The sequence below is a fragment of the Barbus barbus genome (genome assembly GCF_936440315.1).
Source record: "Barbus barbus genome assembly, chromosome: 27".
Lineage (NCBI taxonomy): Eukaryota > Metazoa > Chordata > Actinopteri > Cypriniformes > Cyprinidae > Barbus > Barbus barbus.
In genome coordinates, this window is record NC_136755.1 from 29,514,890 (window position 1) to 29,536,967 (window position 22,078).

Sequence of the window (22,078 nt, forward strand, 5' to 3'; positions counted from 1 at the left end):
TAGGGAAGTGCGTTACATATTGATTACATATATATATATATATATATATGCATGTAAACAAAAATCATTTGACAGCACTAATTGATAGCCTGATTATGTTTAGAAATTTATTTAGGTATTTAAACACAAAGACTTTATGTTTAAAGTATTTAGAATACTTTTACATTTTAAAAAGAAATATTCAGTTATATATCTTGGCTTTTTAACTTCTTTAATAAGGGTCGAAAAAAAGATAAATCGGGGGAAAAAAATACTTTGCACCTTTTCTTTTTTAGTTAATTTGATATTTGTGTGTACTTTTTTTATTAAAGATTATTATTATTAAAATAAACCAACCTGAAACCAGTTCGGCTGTCAGAATTGCATTTTATTTATTATTATTACGTTTTATTTATTTATTGTTAAGTTTTAGTAACAGCAATGGAACAAATCTCCAAAATGTAGTCCTCATTATTTATTTATTTATATCTCCAAAGACAGAAAACCACCCACTAATTAAATCAATCCACTTGAAGACCGATGGAGTCCTTGATTTATTCAAAATCATAAATGATCTGCGACAGGCGCCGCTTCGAGACTTTTATTTTGAAACTATTTGTTTACCTCCGAATGTGCGTCTTACGTCACGCCGGCGCCCGTGGCTTGAGAAGCAGCGTCACACACTCCGCACCAGAAACAGCACATTATTTGTGTTATTTATGTTTATAAAGTTAAAAAATGACGGTGTGCAGCTTCTTTCTTCAAGGTCGCTGTAGATACGGAGAAAAGTGCTGGAATGAACATCCGAGAGACGGAAGAGGAGGAGATTACAGAGGAAACCAGCAGCCCAACAGAGGAGGTCAAACACACACTTATATATTTAACTACATTATTATAGAAAAATAGCATCAAAAACAGCCTGATTCAAAACAGTTACCGTGCTATGATCTGTTTTAGACACTATCATGCTGGTAACTGCTGTGGAAAAGAAGTGTGCTTAATTGTAGTGTACTTAAAGTACTTAAAGGTCTTTTAAGGCTACTTAAGTGTACTTAAAGATAGTGCACTGTGTAATATATAATAATGTTTAAAATCACATATTTTTATGTGTTGATTTACATAATAAATATTAGTATAGTACAAGTATAATACATATTATTATTATTAGTAGTAGTAGTAGTATGTTAATCAACACAAGTGTACTTAAGTACATTACAATTTTAACTTTTGTGTGTTTTTCAACATTTAAAGTAAATATATTGTAAGTGTACTAAACTGCAATTTTACAAATTCCATGAATATGTTTTAATACAAGTTTCAAAGTATTAAAAATAAACACTTTAAACAAATTTCAAACACCTAGTAATTATAAAATCACTTTTAAATATGTACTTAAGTCCTGCTTTAATGACCTAAAGCACTCTTAAGTTCAACTAACTGCATTTAATATGAATTGTATAATATATATAATTGTATGTCTGAAACGTTATATTCAGTATATTATGCTAAAATATATTAATCCTGTTAAAAGTATGCTAATATGTTTTCACAGGGGACTGCTTCTTAGAATGACTCTTTATATACTGTGGTCTATATGTATAAATACTATGCTCTGTGTGACCTCCACATGTTGTAGTCTGCAAATAAGCACTATTTATGTCTATAAACATGATTTTATATGTCAGAAGGTTTTTAAAAGTGTGTCCAAACGTTTACTGCTAGTAGAAGAGAGAAGTATATAGAGACACACTGAGCTCCAGCAGCTGTGATTGAGTCGTGTTGTTGGTGTTTCTCAGGCTTTGGGAACCGTGTGTGGATAAACCCGGCTCAGCGCACCGGAGGCGAGTATGTCCAGCCGTCCTCGTTCTCTCGCGGCGGGAATAACGACTGGAGCCGAGGAGGAGGAGGAGGAGGAGCGCCACAAAACATCAAGAGCTCTGACTTCAGCTTCAGCAGCCAGAACAGATTCTCAGCGCTCGCCTCGAACAGTCACGCAGATAAAGGAGAACAGAACGCAGTGGATGATGTGTAAGTGCACTTTAACTTCACTTTATTGTCTCTTCTTAGTCACCTTATGTTTATAAATTTGTGTAATACTTCTTAAGTCGGTCCCCACTATCTTGCTGCATATATGTGTCCCTGCAGCACAGAAGCAGTCATCAGTAGCACAGATATATTTATAGCAATAGCCAACAATACATTGTATGGGTCAGAATTATACATTTCTCTTTTATGCCAATTTGGATATTAAGTAAAGATCATTTAGCAGACGCTTTTATCTGTTTATTTGCAGTTTTTTATTGTATTTGTATTGTATTTTTTGCCATGAAAATAGTCTAAGATGCTGACATGGCATTAAATAAAAATATACTACTTTATCCAAAGGGACTTAAAAATGAGGACAATAGAATCAATCAAAACCAACAAAAGAGCAATGATAAGACAAGTCTCAGTTAGCCTAACACACTACACTAGCAATGTAATTTATATCATAAATAAAAAGAAAACAAGTAGATAGAAAACCAATAGAATGGAAGTGTTCGAGCATGAAGTGTTTTTTTTTAAATAATAAACAAATAGATAAATAGAATTAGAATAGAGAGTGCTAGAGTTAAAGATGGAAGAGATGTGTTTTAGCTGATTCTTGAAGATGTTCAGGACTCAGCTGCTGGGATTGAGTTGTGCAGCAGGGAACAGTTCATGTAAAAGTCTGTGAAAGTGTCACATTTAATCACAACAGCCTTTAATCAAAGACTACAGATTATAGCCTAGGATTATAGGAATTTTAGGATTTTCAAAATTTGTCTCATACGACCAAATCGTGCTCATTAGAAATTAATCTTGCTGCCGCGTTCTGGATTAGTTGTAAAGGTTTGATAGAACCGGCTGGAAGACCTGCTAAGAGAGCATTGCAATAGTCCAGTCTGGACCGAACAAGAGCCTGAATAAAGGAGTTATGAAGCATGTTCCCACCTGATCGTCTTGATGTTGAATAAAGCAAATCTGCATAAACATACAGTGCCGTGAAAACTGTTTTTTAATTGTTTTGCCTATTTGTCACACTTAAAAGATTCAGATCATCAAACTAATTTTAATATTACACAGAGATAATGCAAGTAAATACAAAATGATGATTTAATTTATTAAGGGAAAAAAGCTGTCCAAATCTGCCTGGCACTACGTGAAAAATTAAATCCTGTTAAATCACAAAAGACTGTGATTAAACTATTTAAATATATACATGTAAATATTTTCAAACTATATTTTGTATGTGTGTGTATTTAAATAAATATACACAGCACACACACACATATTATGTAAGGAAAAACTTTTATTTTGGATGTGATTAATGGTTTAACAGCACTAGTTTTATTGTCTTACACTTTTATTTCAGGGATACAATCCAGAACGACATGGAGATCTGGCAGACTTCTGGGCAGTGGCCGTTTTCATGTTATTCTGCCCTCAAAGGCCAGATCTCAGGTGAGTTTAGATCTCAGACTCCGTCCTGATTATTTCTTTTGCCTTCAAAGCAAACAGCTGTGTAAATGTTCTTCAGAAACTCTCTCGTCGACATGAAGTGCTGTGCGCTGAATTCTTTTGGGAGTAAATAGAGGATTTTTATCTTGGTGTTGTGTATATTTTGTGAATGTTATTTGTGTGTTTTGCAGGGTTTGTTGAGGTGTCTCCTGAGGAGCTGAGGCTGGAATATTACACCGGCCGAGCGTCCGGTGATTTACAGGCTTACGTAAGACCACCACTTCATTTCTACAATGAAAGAGAAGATTAATAAGCAACATGCACATATGTAATAGTTAATATCAGGGTTTAAACTGAGATTTTACCTCACCAAGGCTGCATTTATATTATCACAAATACAGTAAAAATTTTGAAATATTATTGCAATTTAAAATAACTGTTTTCTATGTGAATATCTGTTAAACTGTATAATTTATTTCTGTGATCTGCAGCTGTATTTTCAGCATCATTACTCCAGTCTTCAGTCTCACATGATCTTCAGAAATCATAATAATATACTGATTTACTGCTCAAGAAACATTTCTGATTATTATCAATGTTGAAAACAGTCGTGCTGCACAATATTTTTGTGGAAACTGATACATTGTATTTTTTTAGGATTCACAGATGAATAAAAAGTTCAAAAGAACAGCATTTATTTGAAATAGAAATTTTTTTTTAATCTTATAAATGTCTTTATTGACACTTTTGATCAATTTAATGCATCCTTGAAGAATAAAAATATGAATTTCTTTTTTAGAAAAATCTTACTGACTCCAAACCTAAGTTTGCGAGTATTATTCCTACAATTTATTCTAAAATTATCATCAAATATAAAAAAAAAATACCTAAAATTTGTCATTTTAAAAGTTTTTAAATTCCTTGTTTTTATTGTTATGATTATATTTTTTTGATTATTTTACTTCCTTTTATGTAAAGCACTTTGAATTACAGTGTGCTGTATAAATAAACTTGCCTTGAAGCAGATTTCTGTTGCCGGTTATGTTGGCAGTAATGGTCGGTGCTGGTGTGATGTTTGTGAAAGCTCTGGATCTGTGGTGTTTCAGATGAGCTCAGTTCAGCAGCTGGTGAACCAGTGGAGCAGCAGAGTCCAGGAGCTGCGGACCATGAGCAGCTCCACTCGGATCAGCGTGGTAAGATGATTCTGAGACTCCTTCACCAGCTGCTTCTGACCCTGAGCCTTAAATCATGTGATTGATGTCCTCAGATCTCAGAGCTCAATAACCCCAGTTCGCCAACATCAACACACGGGTTTGGGTCGACAGCATCAGGGTTTGGAGCCACATCTTCATCATCTTCATCATCATCTGGCTTTGGAGCAGGAGGTTTGTCATCTGAATATAGTCAATCTGGATTCATGTTGAATTCTGCGTTGCAAAAATGAACAGATTATATTTCAAGCTTTGGAGAATTTATTTTAGAAGATGGATCCAGAAAAACAAAGGTTTTTTATTAACTGATGTTAAAAAAGATTAATAAATAAATATAAATAAAGAAATACAGGAATACTCAAAAATATAGTAAAAAAAAAATTATATATGTAAACACACACACACACACACATATATATATATATATATATATATATATATATTAGTGCTGTCAAACGATTAATTGCATCCAAAATAAAAGTTTTTGTTTACATAATATATGTAGGTTTATTGTGTATATTTATTATGTATTTATAAATACAAACACATGCATGTATATATTTAAGAAAAATGTTTATATTTTATATTATATATAAATATATTTAATATATAAGAATATAAATGTATATACATGTAAATATTTTCAAAATATATACATGCATGTGCTTGTATTTTTATATATATATATATATATATATATATACATAATAAATATACACAGTAAACCTATATATATTATGTAAACAAACTTTTATTTTTGATGCGATTAATCACGATTAATCTTTTGACAGCACTAATATATATATATATATATATATATATATATATATATATATATATATATATATATATATATATATACACACACACACACACACACACACAGACACACAAAAATGACAAACACAACAAAATGACTAAAACTTGAAATAAAATAAAAACTGATTCAAAATGCAAATAAATTCTATGATAGTACCTCAGTGAAATTAATAATAACATATATTGTATAAATAACATTAATACAACCAGCCAACTCTTGTTATAATGGGAACTCCACATTTGTGTGAGGTTTTGACATGAATTGTTCTGTTGTTTCCTCAGGGTTCGGTTCAGGATCGCAGAGCAGTAGCAGCTTCAGCTTTGCCCCGTCCCAAACGGGCTTTGGAGCATCAAATACCCAGCAGGCCTCTGGGTTCGGCAGCGCTGCGTTATTCACTCAGCCCTCGTCAGGTTTCGGCGCTCCGTCTGCAGCCTCCTTTTCATTCGCTCCTTCAGCCGCGGAAGACAAACCCAGCTCTGTGTCTGCGTTCAGCTTCAAGCCGTCTTCAGGGGGTCTGGGCACCGGGTTTGGGTCCTCGGCGCCGGCCGACAGCAGTGGTTTGGGTCAGAGCGGCGCTAGCGCTGGTCATTCTGCGGACAGTCTGTTCACGGCCCAAAGTGACCTGACCGCTGAAGAACTGAAGGAGTTTGCAGCTAAACGCTTCACGCTGGGACAGATCCCTCTCAGACCGCCTCCTGCTGACCTCCTCGTGGTCTAACGCGGGGTTTCTCTTCTTAATGTTATATTATTAAACACATTTATGGACTAAGACCGTGTGTTTCTGTGCTTTAGGAGACTTTACTGTGAGTAAGCCCACATTCACATCCAGCTGCATGCACAAATACATACTGAGGTGGTATTACCACAGTACAGCGTGGTATCTGATGATAAAATCAGTGATGGACTAAGTAAAATAATTATTGCAAATAAAATTTGATCCATCAATGCACGATAAACTGCATTCAATCCACTATTGAAATCTGTTAAGTGCTTTGAAGTCACCTTAGCAAACACTTTCCCAAACGTGGAGGTAAGAGTATGGGCGAGGCGTCCGGTTGATTAGCTGCTGTAGGGAAATAACGAGAAGAATAACAACTGTTTGCATTACAAACCACTGTGTTCATAATTAATGCACTAAAATAATATGACACCAGAACAAGCAGTGTTGTACAGCTAAAGATAACCAGAAGCACATGAGACACACAACATTCAGCCCCTTTATAAATGAAGAATAAGATGGCCTAGCAAACTCCTAGAATACTTCAGCAGTGTCTTATAGCAATACCAAAGCAAACACCTACAGGTATCATTTACATATTATTATATTTCTTATTAATAATTTTTAGTAGGTTTGTTTTTTTATGTAAATATAATTTTATTGATTTTGTATTTCAGTTTTATTTGTTTTAGTACATCGAGGTAAACTAAATAAAGTGTTTCTAGAAGAAGTATGATACTATGTAGAATCATTCAATACTTTATATAAAGTATCAATACCATGGCGCTTTTACAAGAAATTATTATAGTACCATTATACCCTAAACCTATAATATTATAGAGCGTTTTATAATATTGATATGTAGTGAATGTGACATACATAATTCACCTTTGTTATTAAGCGTAGTTCTACATACTGTTGATTATAAACGCAGCACTTAGTGTGTTATCATTACTACAGGGGTCGCGGTCCCTTTAAATGGCGTGGTGACGTGGGACGCGGTTGAGCTTTTTCTCTCCTGTGTTGTACCTAAAAAATAAATGACACACGCATTCGTGTGCTCAAAGTGAGAAGTTGCCACTTGCGAATTATTGCAATTTCCACAGATATATATATAAAATTTACGTTACACGAATTTAATTTAAACATGCAATCCGTCCCGACTCTTAGCTCTAAACTATTATTTTATGCTTAGGATATTTAGGGCAAAACGCGGTTTGGAAGATGGTTTTATGATATACTCGCTTATTGTTTAAAACTAGTCCATTTCGAGGAAAACAGTTATATAGATACTGTGTCTTTAAAGATGCGTGTTTTCATCCGGGGCTTCAGACCGACGCGTGATTGGCGGAGACGCATCGCGCGCGCGACAAACACAGACGCATGTCCCGACGCGACGCGCCCGAGGACGGATATGTTTTTGCGATTCTGCGCTCGTTATATCCGCGCGTTCAGACTCTGGAGGAGTTCGCAGATGGTCTCGTGTTCTCTGACGGACGGAAACCGGCTCTTCTTGAGGAAAAAGACGGCGCGCGATTTCAAAAACTGACCAGAGGACTGATCATATGCGCGTGCACGCCACCGCAGCAGCTGCGCGTGCCCGCACAGGTACCTCACACACCTGTTTGAATAATGTCCGGAATGTCATTCCATAGACATTTAAATGTTCCAAAAGATTTCTGTTTGTGTTCTTTTGAACTTTCTATTCATCTGTGAATCCTGAAAAATAAAACGTATCATGGTTTCCACAAAAATATTGTGCAAAACTGTTTTCAACCTTGATAATCAGAAAGCAAATAAGCCGATAAATGGATAATTAATTAGATGCAATTAAAGCGATACAATTACTAATTGTGAAAAACGGGACTAATATTTATACAGAAATACAAATAAATTAAACCTAAATAGTGAAATGGAAAAAAAAGACAATAAAAAAATATATATGTTCCATTTTAATTTTAGCTAAGTTTTTGTTTTTTTATTATATTTTAATTTTTATTTAACTTTTAATACTTCAACTCAAACTATTTTCCATTTTAATTTTAGCACAAGTTTTAGTTTTGTTTTTTAAATATGTATATGAATAAAAATAAACTAAAATTTTAATAAAACTTAACATAAAAATGCTGATTCAAAATATAGCAAACATTATAATAATATATAAATAGCACTGAAAAAAGCTGGAGTAATTATGCTTAAAAACTCAGCTGTGCATCACAGGAATAAATTACATTTTACAATATATTCAAATAGTACACATCTATTTTAAATCGTAATAATATTTTACAATATTGTGGAATATTATAATGATTTCTGAAGATCATGTGACACTGAAGACTGGAGTAATGATGCTGAAAATACAGATTTGATCACAGAAATAAATTATATTTTAACTGGTATTCACATAGAAAACAGCTACTTTAAATCATAATAATAATTCACAATTTTTACTGTACTTTTGATCAACTAAATGCAGCCTTGTTGAGCAGAAGAGACTTTTCAAAAGTATTGTACATTAATAGTTTTGTCTTGTTTCTTTTGGCAAACTTTAACAAGACAGTGACGTGAGTAACTGAGACTGTGCTGTTTGAATGTCTGCTGGTGAATGATTGTGCAGAAAACAGCTGCAGTAACCATCAACCACACAGAAGAGCGAGTGATGCTGCTGTTTGTCAATGTGTGTCAGGTTCAAAGTGTGTGTGAGGAGTTTGCCTCTGGGTCAGAACGTGGAGTCGAACCCGTGCTTCTTCCTGAAGATGATCTGGACGATGGCTCGAGCCACCAATAGACTCATCAGACACATCAATAAAGGCACGAGCGCTGGCTTTGCTTCAGACACACACACACACACACACACACACACACACACACACACACACACACACACACACACACACACACACACACACACACACACACACACACACACACACACACACACACACACACACACACAGAGTGTTGAGGAAGGTTACTTTTAAAGTAGTGCATTACAATAGTGTGTTACTCCCTAAAAAAAGTAGCTAATTACTTTTTATGGAAAAAGTTACTTTTGAGTTAATTTTTAAATCTGGGCAGAGCTTGCTTGTTGATTTTGATATAAAAAGTTCTACACCAAAAGTGAAATGAATACGGCTCAGGCTGAAGGAAATGTAAATTCACACATCAATTTCCTTTGAAAAAGTAACTCAAATATTTCCTTCTAAATGAAAAAGTAATGCATTACTTTACTAGTTACTAAAAAAGTAATCTGGTTGTACTTGTAATGTGTTCGTGCACTCGCGCGTCTGAATGTGTTTGTGTCTCCTGCAGGTCTGGTTCTGGGGTCGCCGGACGGCGGAGGTCTTCTGCAGTACGAAGCTGTTCTGTTTGGCGTTTGAGGTGGTGTTCACGCGACACCGATCGCTTTACCGCAGCCTGCTTCCTCCGCTGCACAAACGTACGCTCAGTTTGCTTTAGATGCTCATCTTCAGTCTGTTCTGTGCTTCAGGACGTCGTTTAGTGTGGAATGAGGAGGAAACCGTTGCATTGTGGGTTAGAGAGACTGTAAGAGCAATAATGTCATTTATAATAGTAATAGTGTTATTTTAGTGCCATTTAATAGTATAGTTTAATAGTATATTATTAGTATAATAGTATTTAAGAATATTTTGAAGTAGTTTTTAGATTTACCGTTTAATTTTTTTTTTTTTTTGTGGTATGTCTAATTTTATTACTTTTTATTTCAATCATAGTAATTTTAGTATTTCAGCTTAGTATGGAATATATAGTTTAAGCTAAAGTACTAAAATGGCTAAAACTGAAATAAAAAGTAGTAAAAAAGACATATTTACAAAAACAAAATAACTAAAACATACACTAAAATGGAAAATATAGATTGTTTTAGTTATTCTGTTAATATTTGTCTTTATTAATTTTATTTCAGGTTTTTGTTTTAGTCATTTTACTGCTTAAGTATATTTACTATATTTTATGTATTTATTATCTTGATTGTTTTTATTATTATTTTACCTTTAGATTTTTATTAAATTTTATTTTTTTGTTGTTTTAGTACATCAAGTTAAACTGAACAAAAATGAAATGTTACAGCTAACTGAAATGAAGTCTAAATTGTTTTTATATTATATATTATTTCCCTTAACATTTGATTTTTTAATTAACATAAATGTCTTTAAATAATTTGTTCATAAAACCAAGCTTATTTACATTAGTCAAACTCCCATTCATGTTGGCAGAAACCATAAATCACTGTGATTTATTTTAGTATTATTAATATACTATTAGAATTTAACTTTTATTTTTAGATTTTAATTTTTTCATCTTGTGTGCTTTTGTAATTTTTTTTTTATTACTATTTAAACTTTCTTATTATTTTTTGTTTGTTTTATTTTAGTTCAGTTTTAGTTTTCATTTATTTCCTCTTAGTAATTTTAATAAGTTTTTCATCTCATTTTTTATTTTTAAGGCATGTTTAATAGCCGTATTCCCTCAAAAGCCCTAAACAAGGAGAAATCCACCAATCAGAGCAGTTCCAGTGAAGACAGGGATGGCATCTTTAGAGCGTTTACGAGCGACTGCCAGCTCATAATCGAGTCTCTTTATGCTCCTAAATCACTTCATATATTTGTTACTGTCTATTTGATTTATTTTATGCTTATGGAGCAAAGCAGTGGAAAAATACTTCCAGGAAAAGTGGGCGGAGCCTGTGGCGATGGGCGTTTATGATATTAACGCTCGTCTTCGCTGATGATTTGCTTCGTTTGGTCTGCAGTCGTCTTTCTCATCTCAAACTCAAACGACGTCCTGAAGCACAGAAAGTCCCCTGACAGCGAGTAATCTCGTGTTTTCTTTGTTTGTATAGGAAAGCGGCGTCTGGAGCGTGAGCTGCGCGGCATCAGATTGTCACTCCCACAATCCCTCAGGACTTTAAACGCATCCGGACGTAGAGCGGTAAACGCCCGAGTTTCGCTCCGCAGCAGCTGACTAAACAGATCCGTGCACCTCGTAAACGCTTGATGATTGTCGTTAAAAGCATGGAGATAAGAGATGCTCGTAAACCACAGCGTTCAGAAGCTCAGACGTTCATTTCTGTTGTGCTGCATGTTTCTGTGATATTTGCATGTTGATGCATCTGTCATCTAAATAAACATTTGTTATGTAAATAAACTAAAAATCTGTTATATCAGCACAGAAAATAAATTTAGATCACCACAGATGTGCATTGTTGTTGAGGTTATTCAAAGAAAAGAAAATCACAATCAGGAGAACACAATTTCTAAATCTATCTATCTATCTGTGTCTATCTGTCTGTCCGTCTCTATCTATCTGTCTGTCTGTCTGTCCGTCTCTATCTATCTGTCTGTCTGTCTGTCCGTCTCTATCTATCTGTCTGTCTGTCTGTCTGTCCGTCTCTATCTATCTGTCTGTCTGTCTGTCTGTCCGTCTCTATCTATCTGTCTGTCTGTCCGTCTCTATCTATCTGTCTGTCCGTCTCTATCTATCTATCTGTCTGTCTGTCTGTCTGTCCGTCTCTATCTATCTGTCTGTCCGTCTCTATCTATCTGTCTGTCCGTCTCTATCTATCTGTCTGTCTGTCTGTCCGTCTCTATCTATCTGTCTGTCTGTCTGTCCGTCTCTATCTATCTGTCTGTCTGTCCGTCTCTATCTATCTGTCTGTCTGTCTGTCTGTCCGTCTCTATCTATCTGTCTGTCTGTCCGTCTCTATCTATCTGTCTGTCTGTCTGTCTGTCCGTCTCTATCTATCTGTCTGTCCGTCTCTATCTATCTGTCTGTCTGTCTGTCTGTCTGTCTGTCCGTCTCTATCTATCTGTCTGTCCGTCTCTATCTATCTGTCTGTCTGTCTGTCTGTCCGTCTCTATCTATCTGTCTGTCTGTCTCTATCTATCTATCTGTCTGTCTGTCCGTCTCTATCTATCTGTCTGTCCGTCTCTATCTATCTATCTGTCTGTCTGTCTGTCTGTCCGTCTCTATCTATCTGTCTGTCCGTCTCTATCTATCTGTCTGTCCGTCTCTATCTATCTGTCTGTCTGTCTGTCCGTCTCTATCTATCTGTCTGTCTGTCTGTCTGTCCGTCTCTATCTATCTGTCTGTCTGTCTGTCTGTCCGTCTCTATCTATCTGTCTGTCTGTCCGTCTCTATCTATCTGTCTGTCTGTCTGTCTGTCCGTCTCTATCTATCTGTCTGTCCGTCTCTATCTATCTATCTGTCTGTCTGTCTGTCTGTCCGTCTCTATCTATCTGTCTGTCCGTCTCTATCTATCTGTCTGTCTGTCTGTCTGTCCGTCTCTATCTATCTGTCTGTCCGTCTCTATCTATCTGTCTGTCTGTCTGTCTGTCTGTCCGTCTCTATCTATCTGTCTGTCTGTCCGTCTATCTGTTCGTCTGTCTGTCAATCTGTCCGTCCAGCCATCTATCTATCTATCTATCTGTCTGTCGATCATAACATACTTCTGGAGAGACTGGAAAACTGGGTCGGGCTTTCTGGGATGGTACTCAAATGGTTCAGGTCATACTTAGAAGGGAGAGGTTATTATGTGAGTATAGGAGAGCATAAGTCTAAGTGGACATCCATGACATGTGGAGTCCCACAAGGCTCAATCCTTGCACCGCTCTTGTTTAGCCTGTATATGTACTGAGTCAAATAATGAGGAAGAACCAAATTGCCTAGCACAGCTATGCTGATGATACCCAGATTTACCTAGCCTTATCTCCAAATGACTACAGCCCCATTGGCTCTCTCTGCCAATGCATTGATGAAATTAACAGTTGGATGTGCCAGAACTTCCTTCAGTTAAACAAGGAGAAAACTGAAGTCATTGCATTTGGAAACAAAGATGAAGTTCTCAATGTGAACGCATACCTTGACTCTAGGGGTCAAACAACTAAAAATCAAGTTAGTGTGTGTATAGCACCAAAAAAGTGCAATAAACTACAGCTCAGTTAACATGTTTAATATATATTTTGCAGATTTTACTCTCAGATCAGTGCAGAAAATGTGTTAAAATTCAACTGGTTTGCATCTTCTAGCTTAAACAAGACTCAAAAAATGCAGATTTGTAAAAATAGCCTTTTTATTTTCATAATCTCGTATTGATTAACGAACATGACATTTTTCCAGCAGTGAATGAGCTGATGTTCAGCTGATGTTCAGCGTTTAATGCAGCTGTAAATACTTGCGCTGGTTATTCTGGTTACTGACTGACCATCTCATGTGCCAGCAAGAGAACGTGATCAGTGAGCAAAACACGGCTCAGATCAGTGTCTCTCACTCGTTTCAGTCAATGGAAAGTCACTGACGTTTGTAATGTGTGACCAGATGAGGAATGTCTGCTAAAATACAACGTTAAAGAATCCAGTGTTTGTCTTACAGTGACTTTGTAAAAGAGTCAAATATTGATCTGAAATCCAATCTCTCCTGCTAATGTGTCAAATTACACTTAAATGCATTTGATATATATATTAGAAGAGATTTGATACCCTGTGTGTGTGTATATATAATATTAGTACCTGATTACATGTAATCTGGATTATGTAAACAGAATTAAGTACTTGTTATTAGAGTATATTTCATATTATTATGCTCATAATCAGGTTACAGTTACGGATTAATGGATTTTATGAACTAATTATGATTTATCATTAACTTTTGATCAAGTCACTATCACTAATGTAATGTGCAATGCATTTTATGTTGTTGATATAAAAAATATATTTTCTCTTTGTTTTGTATATCAATATGGTATATTTAATGTTTCAAACAAGTTTGATTTTAAAAAGTAATAAAAATACATAACCCACAATGAGTAAATGAGATTATGATGTAATTTGTAATCAGTAACACTATTCCTGTGATTTCAAAGCTGAATTTTCAGCATCATTACTCCATATGATCCTTCAGAAATCATTCTGATATGATGCTCAAAAAACATTTATTATTATGATTATGTTCAAAACAGCTGAATATAATTTTTTCAGGTTTCTTTTCTGAATAGAAAGTTGCTAAATGCTGCTCTTTGGATCTTTATGTTCATCAGAGAATCCTGAAAATAATTACTCACCTGTTTCAAATATTGATGATAATAATAATCAGCATATTATTATGATTTCTGAAGATCATGTGACTCTGAAGACTGGAGTAATGATGCTGGAAATACAGCTGCAGATCATAGAAATAAATTACAGTTTAATGGATATTCACATAGAAAACTGTTATTTTAAATAGTAAAAATATTTCACAATATTACTGCTTTTGCTGTATTTTGGATCAAAAAATATCGGCTTGGTGAGCAGAAGAGACTTCTTTAAAAACATTAAAAATCTTACTGTTAAAAAACGTTTGACTAGTCTCAATCAAAGCTACCAATCAAATCTTTAGTAATAATCTGAAGAGTTGGTCTGGTACTAATAATCTTTAGAAATAAAACATCAGGTAATAATCAGCTTTTTTTCTGCTATTTTAATAACAAAAATTAAATTTTTCATTGATATATTTGTTTTTCTTTTGTAAAGATACAGTGAAGTTGTATTAAATTTCAGATTTTTCAGAGTTCAGATTTTCTGAAGGAAATGTTGGTTTTAAATTTTTTTTTTAATTATTATTCTCAGCCTTTTTTCTCCTAGTTTAAGAACAAAAAAACGTTTTTTTTAGTAATTTAAATAATGTAAAGATGCAGTAAAGTCGTATAAAATTTCAGAGTTCAGATCCTAAAAACAGTGTTTCTTCCTGAAGGAAATGTTGGATTTAAATTAAAACCCTGCGATGGTTTCTGGGGGTTGTTTCCAGTAGGGAATGGTCTCTAGAGCGCTTTGAAGCTCTCGGTGCTGAAGGCCTGGTTGTCGTAGGGGTTTGGGAGATTGCTGTCGGTCTGTGGCCGTGTTTGCCGTCGGATCAGTCTGTAAATGGCCACGATGGGGATGGAGAGAACGGGAACGAAGCTCAGCAGCACACAGATGGCAAACACCCAGTTCGAGTACGGCTTCACCTCCGAATCCGGGAAGTTTTCCTGCACCGTAACAAGCATAGCATGTGTTATAAACTTTTGAATCAGGGTAAATTTTACTTATTTTGTCTTCTGGGAGACATGTAGCTATCTCTGAAGGGCAGTGCTAAATTAATAAATACGATATTTAGGCAAAATAAGAAAAGTGTACACATCTCCATTCTGTTCAAAAGTTTTCACCCCCCGGCTCTTAATGCATGGTTTTTCTTTCTGGAGCATCAGTGAGCGTTTGAACCTTCTGTAATAGCTGCATACGAGTCCCTCGGTTGTCCTCAGTGTGAAAAGAAGGATCTCAAAATCATACAGTAATTGTTGGAAAGGGTTCAAAAATGCTGGAAAACCGAAGAATTTGTGGGAGCTGAAGGATTTTTCTGAATTACAGCAGACAGTTTAACTGTTCAGGACAAACAAGGGACTCATGAACAACTATCACTAAACAAAACAACACAGCTGTGGATCATTCAGGAAACAACACAGTATTAAGAATCAAGGGTATGTAAACTTTTGAACGGAGTTATTTTTATAAATTCAACTATTATTTTCTCCTGTGGACTATATGTAAACATCTGTTATGTGAAATATCTTATTCAGGACAGAACTAAATAAACAACATGCATTTTGTACAATCCTTCTTATATTGGTAACACTTTGCAGATTCTGAAAGAGGGATGTAGTTTTGACCTCAACTATATATATAGTTGTGCTCATAAGTTTACATACCCCTTGCAGAATGAGCAAAATCACTGAAATGGGATTGTAGGTGGGGGGAGTGAATGTCCAGCGCTCTCTCCACCCTCAATACCACGACTGAGGTGCCCTTGAGCAAGACACCGAACCTCCAACTGCTCTCCGGGCGCTGCAGCATAAATGCTGCCCACTGCTCCGTGTGTGTGTTCACTGCTGTGTGTGTGTGTGTGTTCACTGCTGTGTGTGTGTGTGTTCACTGCTGTGTGTGTGCACGTTGGATGGGTTAAATGCAGAGCATGAATTCCGAGTATGGGTCACCATACTTGGCCGTATGTCAAGTCGCTTTCAAATTCTTTGGTTTTCCACCATTTTTGTGTATTTGATCCCTTTCCAACAATGACTATGATTTTGAGATCCATCTATTCACGCTGATGATAACTTGGGGTCTCATGCATAACAATTACAAAACATGAAAACAAACTGATGCTCAAGAAGGTCACACAATGCATTAAGAGACGGGGGTGTAAACTTTTTTAATTGGATGATCAGGGTAAATTGTACTTATTTTGTCTTCTGGGAAACATGTATTTATGTAGCTTCTGAAGTCCAGTACTAAATGAAAAAAATATGATCGTTAATCAAAATGAGAAGAATTTACACATCGTCATCCTGTTCAAAAGGTTTCATCCCCGACTCTAAATGCATTGTGTGGCCTCAGTTATCCTCAGTGTGAAAATATGGATCTCAAAATCATACAGTCACTGTTGGAAAGGGTTCAAATATGCAGAAGATGCTGGAAAACCAAAGCATGTGCAGGAGCTGGGGGATTGTTCTGAAGAACAGCAGGCAGTTTAACTGTGCAGGACAAACAAGGGACTCATGAACAACCATCACAAAATATAAAAACATTGTGGATCATCCAGGAAATGACACATCGTATTATGATTCAAGGATATGTAAACTTGAATGGGGTTATTTTTATTAATTCAGTTATTATTTTGTCTTGTGGAGTATATGTAAACATCTGTTATGTGAAATAGCTTATTCAGGACATCAAATAAACAATAACATGTCATTTTTATGATCCCTCTTATTTTGTTTCAATTATTAACATTTGGCATATTCTGCAAGGGGTGTGTAAACTTCTGAGCGCAACTTCAAGACATGGTTACGGCCTTGTGTTATACTGTAAGGATGCTGGGTGTTATTGGTTGTGTTGTGTGCGGATGTGCTTCAAACTCACGTATTCTGGGTTCCAGGCGGCATATGTGGGGTGTTTCTGGACCTGGATCACGACGTATGCCACCAGAACCACCAGTAGCATGATGGGACTGATGCCCATCCAGCACACACGCCAGAACAGGTTCGGCCGGCGGCCCGTCATGCTCTCGATATCATCACTGAACCTGAAGCACAAGCAGCCGGCGCTCAGTCTTTTGCACAATCACTGATGTTTATTCCATTCATCTCTCTCCATCACCATCTCATACTTATTCACAAACAGTTTTTTTCAGCCAAACGTGATGATTTTAAGTTCATATTTCAATTATTTATCAACATGCTCATGTGATATGCTGATAAATAAATTGTTTCACTTTTTAGTGTTTTTTTTATTTAAAAATTAAATATTTCTTAATTTTATTTTACATTTTTATAATTTAATTTGTAGAAAGTGTTTAATTTTAATATTAATTCTTTTTTTATATTTTTTATGTCATTAAATAGTGTTTTTTGATTGTTTTTATTTTATTTTTTTAAATGATATTTTATGATTTGTATGATTTGATTTTTAGTAGGTTGTTTTAAAATTATATATTTTTTGTGTTTTTAGTTTCTATTAGTTTGAAATTTGTTTTATATTTTAATTTTAAGTTTTTTATGCTTTGGTTTTTATTGAATATTGCATTTTGGGTGTTTATTTTTTTAAATATATAAAAAAGAATAAAATTTATATTTTTAACTCTGCATTTTTATTTTTAATGATTTAATACATTTTTAGCAAGTGTTTTAATTTTTTTTTTAATTGCTTATTTTATTTTACATTTTTTTATTTTATTATTAATTTTAACAACATCTATAATACAATTTTAGTAAGGACTTTTTTGTATTTTAAAATGATTAATTTTAATTTATTAAAATTCGTTGATATTTGTCTGTTGATGTCCTTGTTTCTCTTATTTTATTTGTATTTTATTCTTTGTAAAGCACTTTGGTCAACCTCAGTTGTGTTAAATGTGCTCTAGAAATAAACGCTGTTGTTGTTGTTAATTTAGGGGTTTTTTTTATTTATGGTGTTTGGTATTTTAATTTGACATTTTAACAATTTCATTTTAAATGCATTTTCTTTTGATTGTTTATATTTTAAAATTACTCCTTTAAATTTAACATTAAGCATTTTTAACATTTGAGTGTTTTTTTTTTTATTTGAAAATTATTTTTGATTTTTGATTCATTTAAATGTTAGTGTTATGCTTGAATTTATTGATATTTTAGGGTTTTATTAATGATGAACTATTTTCATGAGCTCACAAACGCTGCTCTAATGAACTGCTTGAAAATTGTTTATGTTTATGTACATGTTTGCTTTGAGTGATCTGGCTTTAATCTGTCAGATTGTGTCGTATTGAGTGAGTTTACGGACCGGTCCATCCCGTAGAAGAAGACGACGCCGATGATCTCGCAGAAGGCGATGACGAGGAGCGGGACGGAGCCCACGTAACTGTTGAAGATCTCCAGCCAGTAGTTGCCAGATCCCAGCGTGAAGATCAGCGCCACGAGGAAGTTCAGCACACAAATCAGACCTGCAGCGAGAGCTCGTTAATAGTGTAACAGGTAACGCGGTGTGCTACGTAATCAGATTACTTTTTTCAAGTAACTAGTAAAGTAATGCATTACTCTTTAATTGAGAAGGAAATCTCTGAGTTACTTTTCAAATGCATAACTCCAGTTCCTGTGTTTCTGATGTATTGAGTGACAGCTCTGGTGTTGAGAGAAATCAGGAGTAAGTGCAGAGCGTTGTGTGTGAACATGATCTTACTGTAGTTCTAGACTAAATATCAACATGATCTTACTGTAGTTCTAGACTAAATATCTACATGATCTTACTGTAGTTCTAGACTAAATATCATCATGATCTTACTGTAGTTCTAGACTAAATATCAACATGATCTTACTGTAGTTCTACACTAAATATCAACATGATCTTACTGTAGTTCTAGACTAAATATCAACATGATCTTACTGTAGTTCTAGACTAAATATCAACATGATCTTACTGTAGTTCTAGACTAAATATCAACATGATCTTACTGTAGTTCTAGACTAAATATCAACATGATCTTACTGTAGTTCTAGACTAAATATCATCATGATCTTACTGTAGTTTTAGACTAAATATCATCATGATCTTACTGTAGTTCTAGACTAAATATCAACATGATCTTACTGTAGTTCTAGACTAAATATCATCATGGTCTTACTGTAGTTCTAGACTAAATATCATCATGATCTTACTGTAGTTCTAGACTAAATATCATCATGATCTTACTGTAGTTCTAGACTAAATATCAACATGATCTTACTGTAGTTCTAGACTAAATATCAACATGATCTTACTGTAGTTCTAGACTAAATATCAACATGCTCTTACTGTAGTTCTAGACTAAATATCATCATGATCTTACTGTAGTTCTAGACTAAATATCAACATGATCTTACTGTAGTTCTAGACTAAATATCAACATGATCTTACTGTAGATCTAGACTAAATATCAACATGATCTTACTGTAGATCTAGACTAAATATCAACATGATCTTACTGTAGTTCTAGACTAAATATCAACATGATCTTACTGTAGTTCTAGACTAAATATCATCATGATCTTACTGTAGTTCTAGACTAAATATCAACATGGTCTTACTGTAGTTCTAGACTAAATATCAACATGATCTTACTGTAGTTCTAGACTAAATATCATCATGGTCTTACTGTAGTTCTAGACTAAATATCATCATGATCTTACTGTAGTTCTAGACTAAATATCAACATGATCTTACTGTAGTTCTAGACTAAATATCATCATGGTCTTACTGTAGTTCTAGACTAAATATCATCATGATCTTACTGTAGTTCTAGACTAAATATCAACATGATCTTACTGTAGTTCTAGACTAAATATCAACATGATCTTACTGTAGTTCTAGACTAAATATCTACATGATCTTACTGTAGTTCCAGACTAAATATCAACATGATCTTACTGTAGTTCTAGACTAAATATCACCATGATCTTACTGTAGTTCTAGACTAAATATCAACATGATCTTACTGTAGTTCTAGACTAAATATCATCATGGTCTTACTGTAGTTCTAGACTAAATATCATCATGGTCATGATCTTACTGTAGTTCTAGACTAAATATCAACATGATCTTACTGTAGTTCTAGACTAAATATCATCATGGTCTTACTGTAGTTCTAGACTAAATATCATCATGATCTTACTGTAGTTCTAGACTAAATATCAACATGATCTTACTGTAGTTCTAGACTAAATATCAACATGATCTTACTGTAGTTCCAGACTAAATATCAACATGATCTTACTGTAGTTCTAGACTAAATATCAACATGATCTTACTGTAGTTCTAGACTAAATATCAACATGATCTTACTGTAGATCTAGACTAAATATCAACATGATCTTACTGTAGTTCTAGACTAAATATCAACATGCATTTACTCAAAAACACATTCAGTATTCCTCAAAATGAATAAAAACAGTCAAATGCAAACTCAGAATATTATACAAACCTGCAATAATTAAATGTTAAAGCAAATATCATTTATGTATGCTTTGCTGTTGACCTTCGATGATCCAATTCAACCATACTAAGCAAAAATGACATTTGTGTTTGATTTGAGTTATTGCTGAATAGTGCTGAACTTTCTTCTCCTGCGTCATATTCTTCATGTGATTAGTTTGAGCTGCATCCTCTACTGTACAGACGTGCTTTTACATTTCCTTCAGCCTGAGGCGCATTCATTTCTCTGTTGGTGTGAAAAGGGCTTTTACATTTGTAGAAGAACTTTTTAATATTAAAAATAAAAAGCGTGATTAATCGCATCGTATATTAGGGATGCACAATATTATCAGAATCGGCCGATAATGGCTTTAAATGTAAATATCGGCATCTGCCCGATATGAAAAATGATGCAGATATGTCTTGCCGATAAGAGGAATACATTAACTCACTTGTGCTCAGGGTGTGCTGGTGATTAGATCACGTCAGCAGTGTGGCTCATTCTTGAAGCATAGCTGTGTGAAAGCACGACGCGTTCGGTGTGTGATGGAGTAAACAGTAATAGCACGTGCAGCAGCAGCCTCCCCCGGGTCCTAACCCCCGTTCGGTAAGGAGTTTTATTTATATACTTATTAAGGATATTTACATATGCATAATAAATATGCACAATACACACACACATATTATGTAAACAAAAACTTTTACTTAGGATGCAATTAATCATTTGACAGGACTAATTAAAAACAAACAAGCAAGCCCTGCCCAGATTTCAAAAGTAACGCAATGCATTACTTTCCATAAAAAGTAACTAAGTAACGTAATTCTTAAGGGAGTAACGTGATATTGTAATGCATTACTTTTAAAGGTAACTTTCCTCAGCACTGCTCGTTTGCACACGGGAATGCCCTCGTTGACTCGCTGTGGATGAGCGTGTGTTTACCTGTGAAGAGCTCTTTGGGCATCCACTTGGGCACCAGGTGCAGGTCCAGCAGCGGCGTCAGGACGCCCTCCAGATTACCGAACATGGAGGACAGACCCAGACTGAAGAGCATGACGAAGAAGAGCACGGCCCACACCTGCGAGCCCGGCATCTCGATCACAGCCTCCGTGAACACGATGAATGCCAGCCCCGTTCCTGAAGCACTCTGGGTAAGAGACAGCCGTCAGACACAGATACATGGGGTATATATTGGTACATGTTTTGGACGGCTCTTTCGGTTTGATAAATACAGCGCTGTTTCATCCACTGCACATGATCAGCTATAATTGGAGCTCCTATTTTTAAGAAACAAGTCTTGTAATCTTGAATATAATTGTAGTTAATTTAGCATTTTTATTAATTTTTTTTGTTTTTTTGTTT

At 34.8% G+C, this 22,078-nt stretch overlaps 4 protein-coding genes across 5 annotated transcripts in view; 3 read left to right on the forward strand and 1 right to left on the reverse strand.

Annotated features, from left to right (window-relative positions):
- Positions 1-22,078, forward strand: part of LOC306847560 (tRNA-dihydrouridine(47) synthase [NAD(P)(+)]-like) — a 356,345-nt gene that overhangs the window by 7,983 nt on the left and 326,284 nt on the right. The window lies entirely within an intron of this gene.
- nup42 (nucleoporin 42) lies at positions 620-6,459 on the forward strand. Its single transcript, XM_079380720.1, has 7 exons — positions 620-838; positions 1,776-2,007; positions 3,374-3,462; positions 3,651-3,727; positions 4,566-4,652; positions 4,727-4,844; positions 5,772-6,459. Exons 1-7 carry the CDS (start codon positions 718-720, stop codon positions 6,206-6,208), a joined length of 1,161 nt encoding a protein of 386 aa, XP_079236846.1. The 5' UTR covers positions 620-717; the 3' UTR covers positions 6,209-6,459.
- LOC306847563 (telomerase reverse transcriptase-like) lies at positions 7,254-11,420 on the forward strand. The gene is made up of 4 exons (XM_079381560.1): positions 7,254-7,816; positions 8,895-9,019; positions 9,521-9,647; positions 11,070-11,420. Exons 1-2 carry the CDS (start codon positions 7,592-7,594, stop codon positions 8,994-8,996), a joined length of 327 nt encoding a protein of 108 aa, XP_079237686.1. The 5' UTR covers positions 7,254-7,591; the 3' UTR covers positions 8,997-9,019; positions 9,521-9,647; positions 11,070-11,420.
- LOC306847490 (sodium-dependent neutral amino acid transporter B(0)AT1-like) overlaps positions 15,024-22,078 on the reverse strand; it is a gene marked incomplete at both ends in the record, with an annotated part of 46,977 nt that continues 39,922 nt past the window's right edge. Inside the window, 4 exons of the mRNA XM_079381431.1 lie at positions 15,024-15,230; positions 17,158-17,320; positions 18,556-18,715; positions 21,659-21,863. Of these exons, the coding sequence (XP_079237557.1) occupies positions 15,024-15,230; positions 17,158-17,320; positions 18,556-18,715; positions 21,659-21,863 (735 nt within the window). The remainder of the gene's footprint in view (positions 15,231-17,157; positions 17,321-18,555; positions 18,716-21,658; positions 21,864-22,078) is intronic.

Excerpts from the sequence above, each read along its gene's own strand:
- nup42 (XM_079380720.1), top strand. The coding sequence starts at position 718 with ATGACGGTGTGCAGCTTCTTTCTTCAAGGTCGCTGTAGATACGGAGAA. Across the intron at positions 4,653-4,726 it reads GCTCCACTCGGATCAGCGTG|ATCTCAGAGCTCAATAACCC; the intron begins GTAAGATGATTC and ends TGATGTCCTCAG. Across the intron at positions 4,845-5,771 it reads ATCTGGCTTTGGAGCAGGAG|GGTTCGGTTCAGGATCGCAG; the intron begins GTTTGTCATCTG and ends TTGTTTCCTCAG.
- LOC306847563 (XM_079381560.1), top strand. The coding sequence starts at position 7,592 with ATGTCCCGACGCGACGCGCCCGAGGACGGATATGTTTTTGCGATTCTG. Across the intron at positions 7,817-8,894 it reads AGCTGCGCGTGCCCGCACAG|GTTCAAAGTGTGTGTGAGGA; the intron begins GTACCTCACACA and ends AATGTGTGTCAG.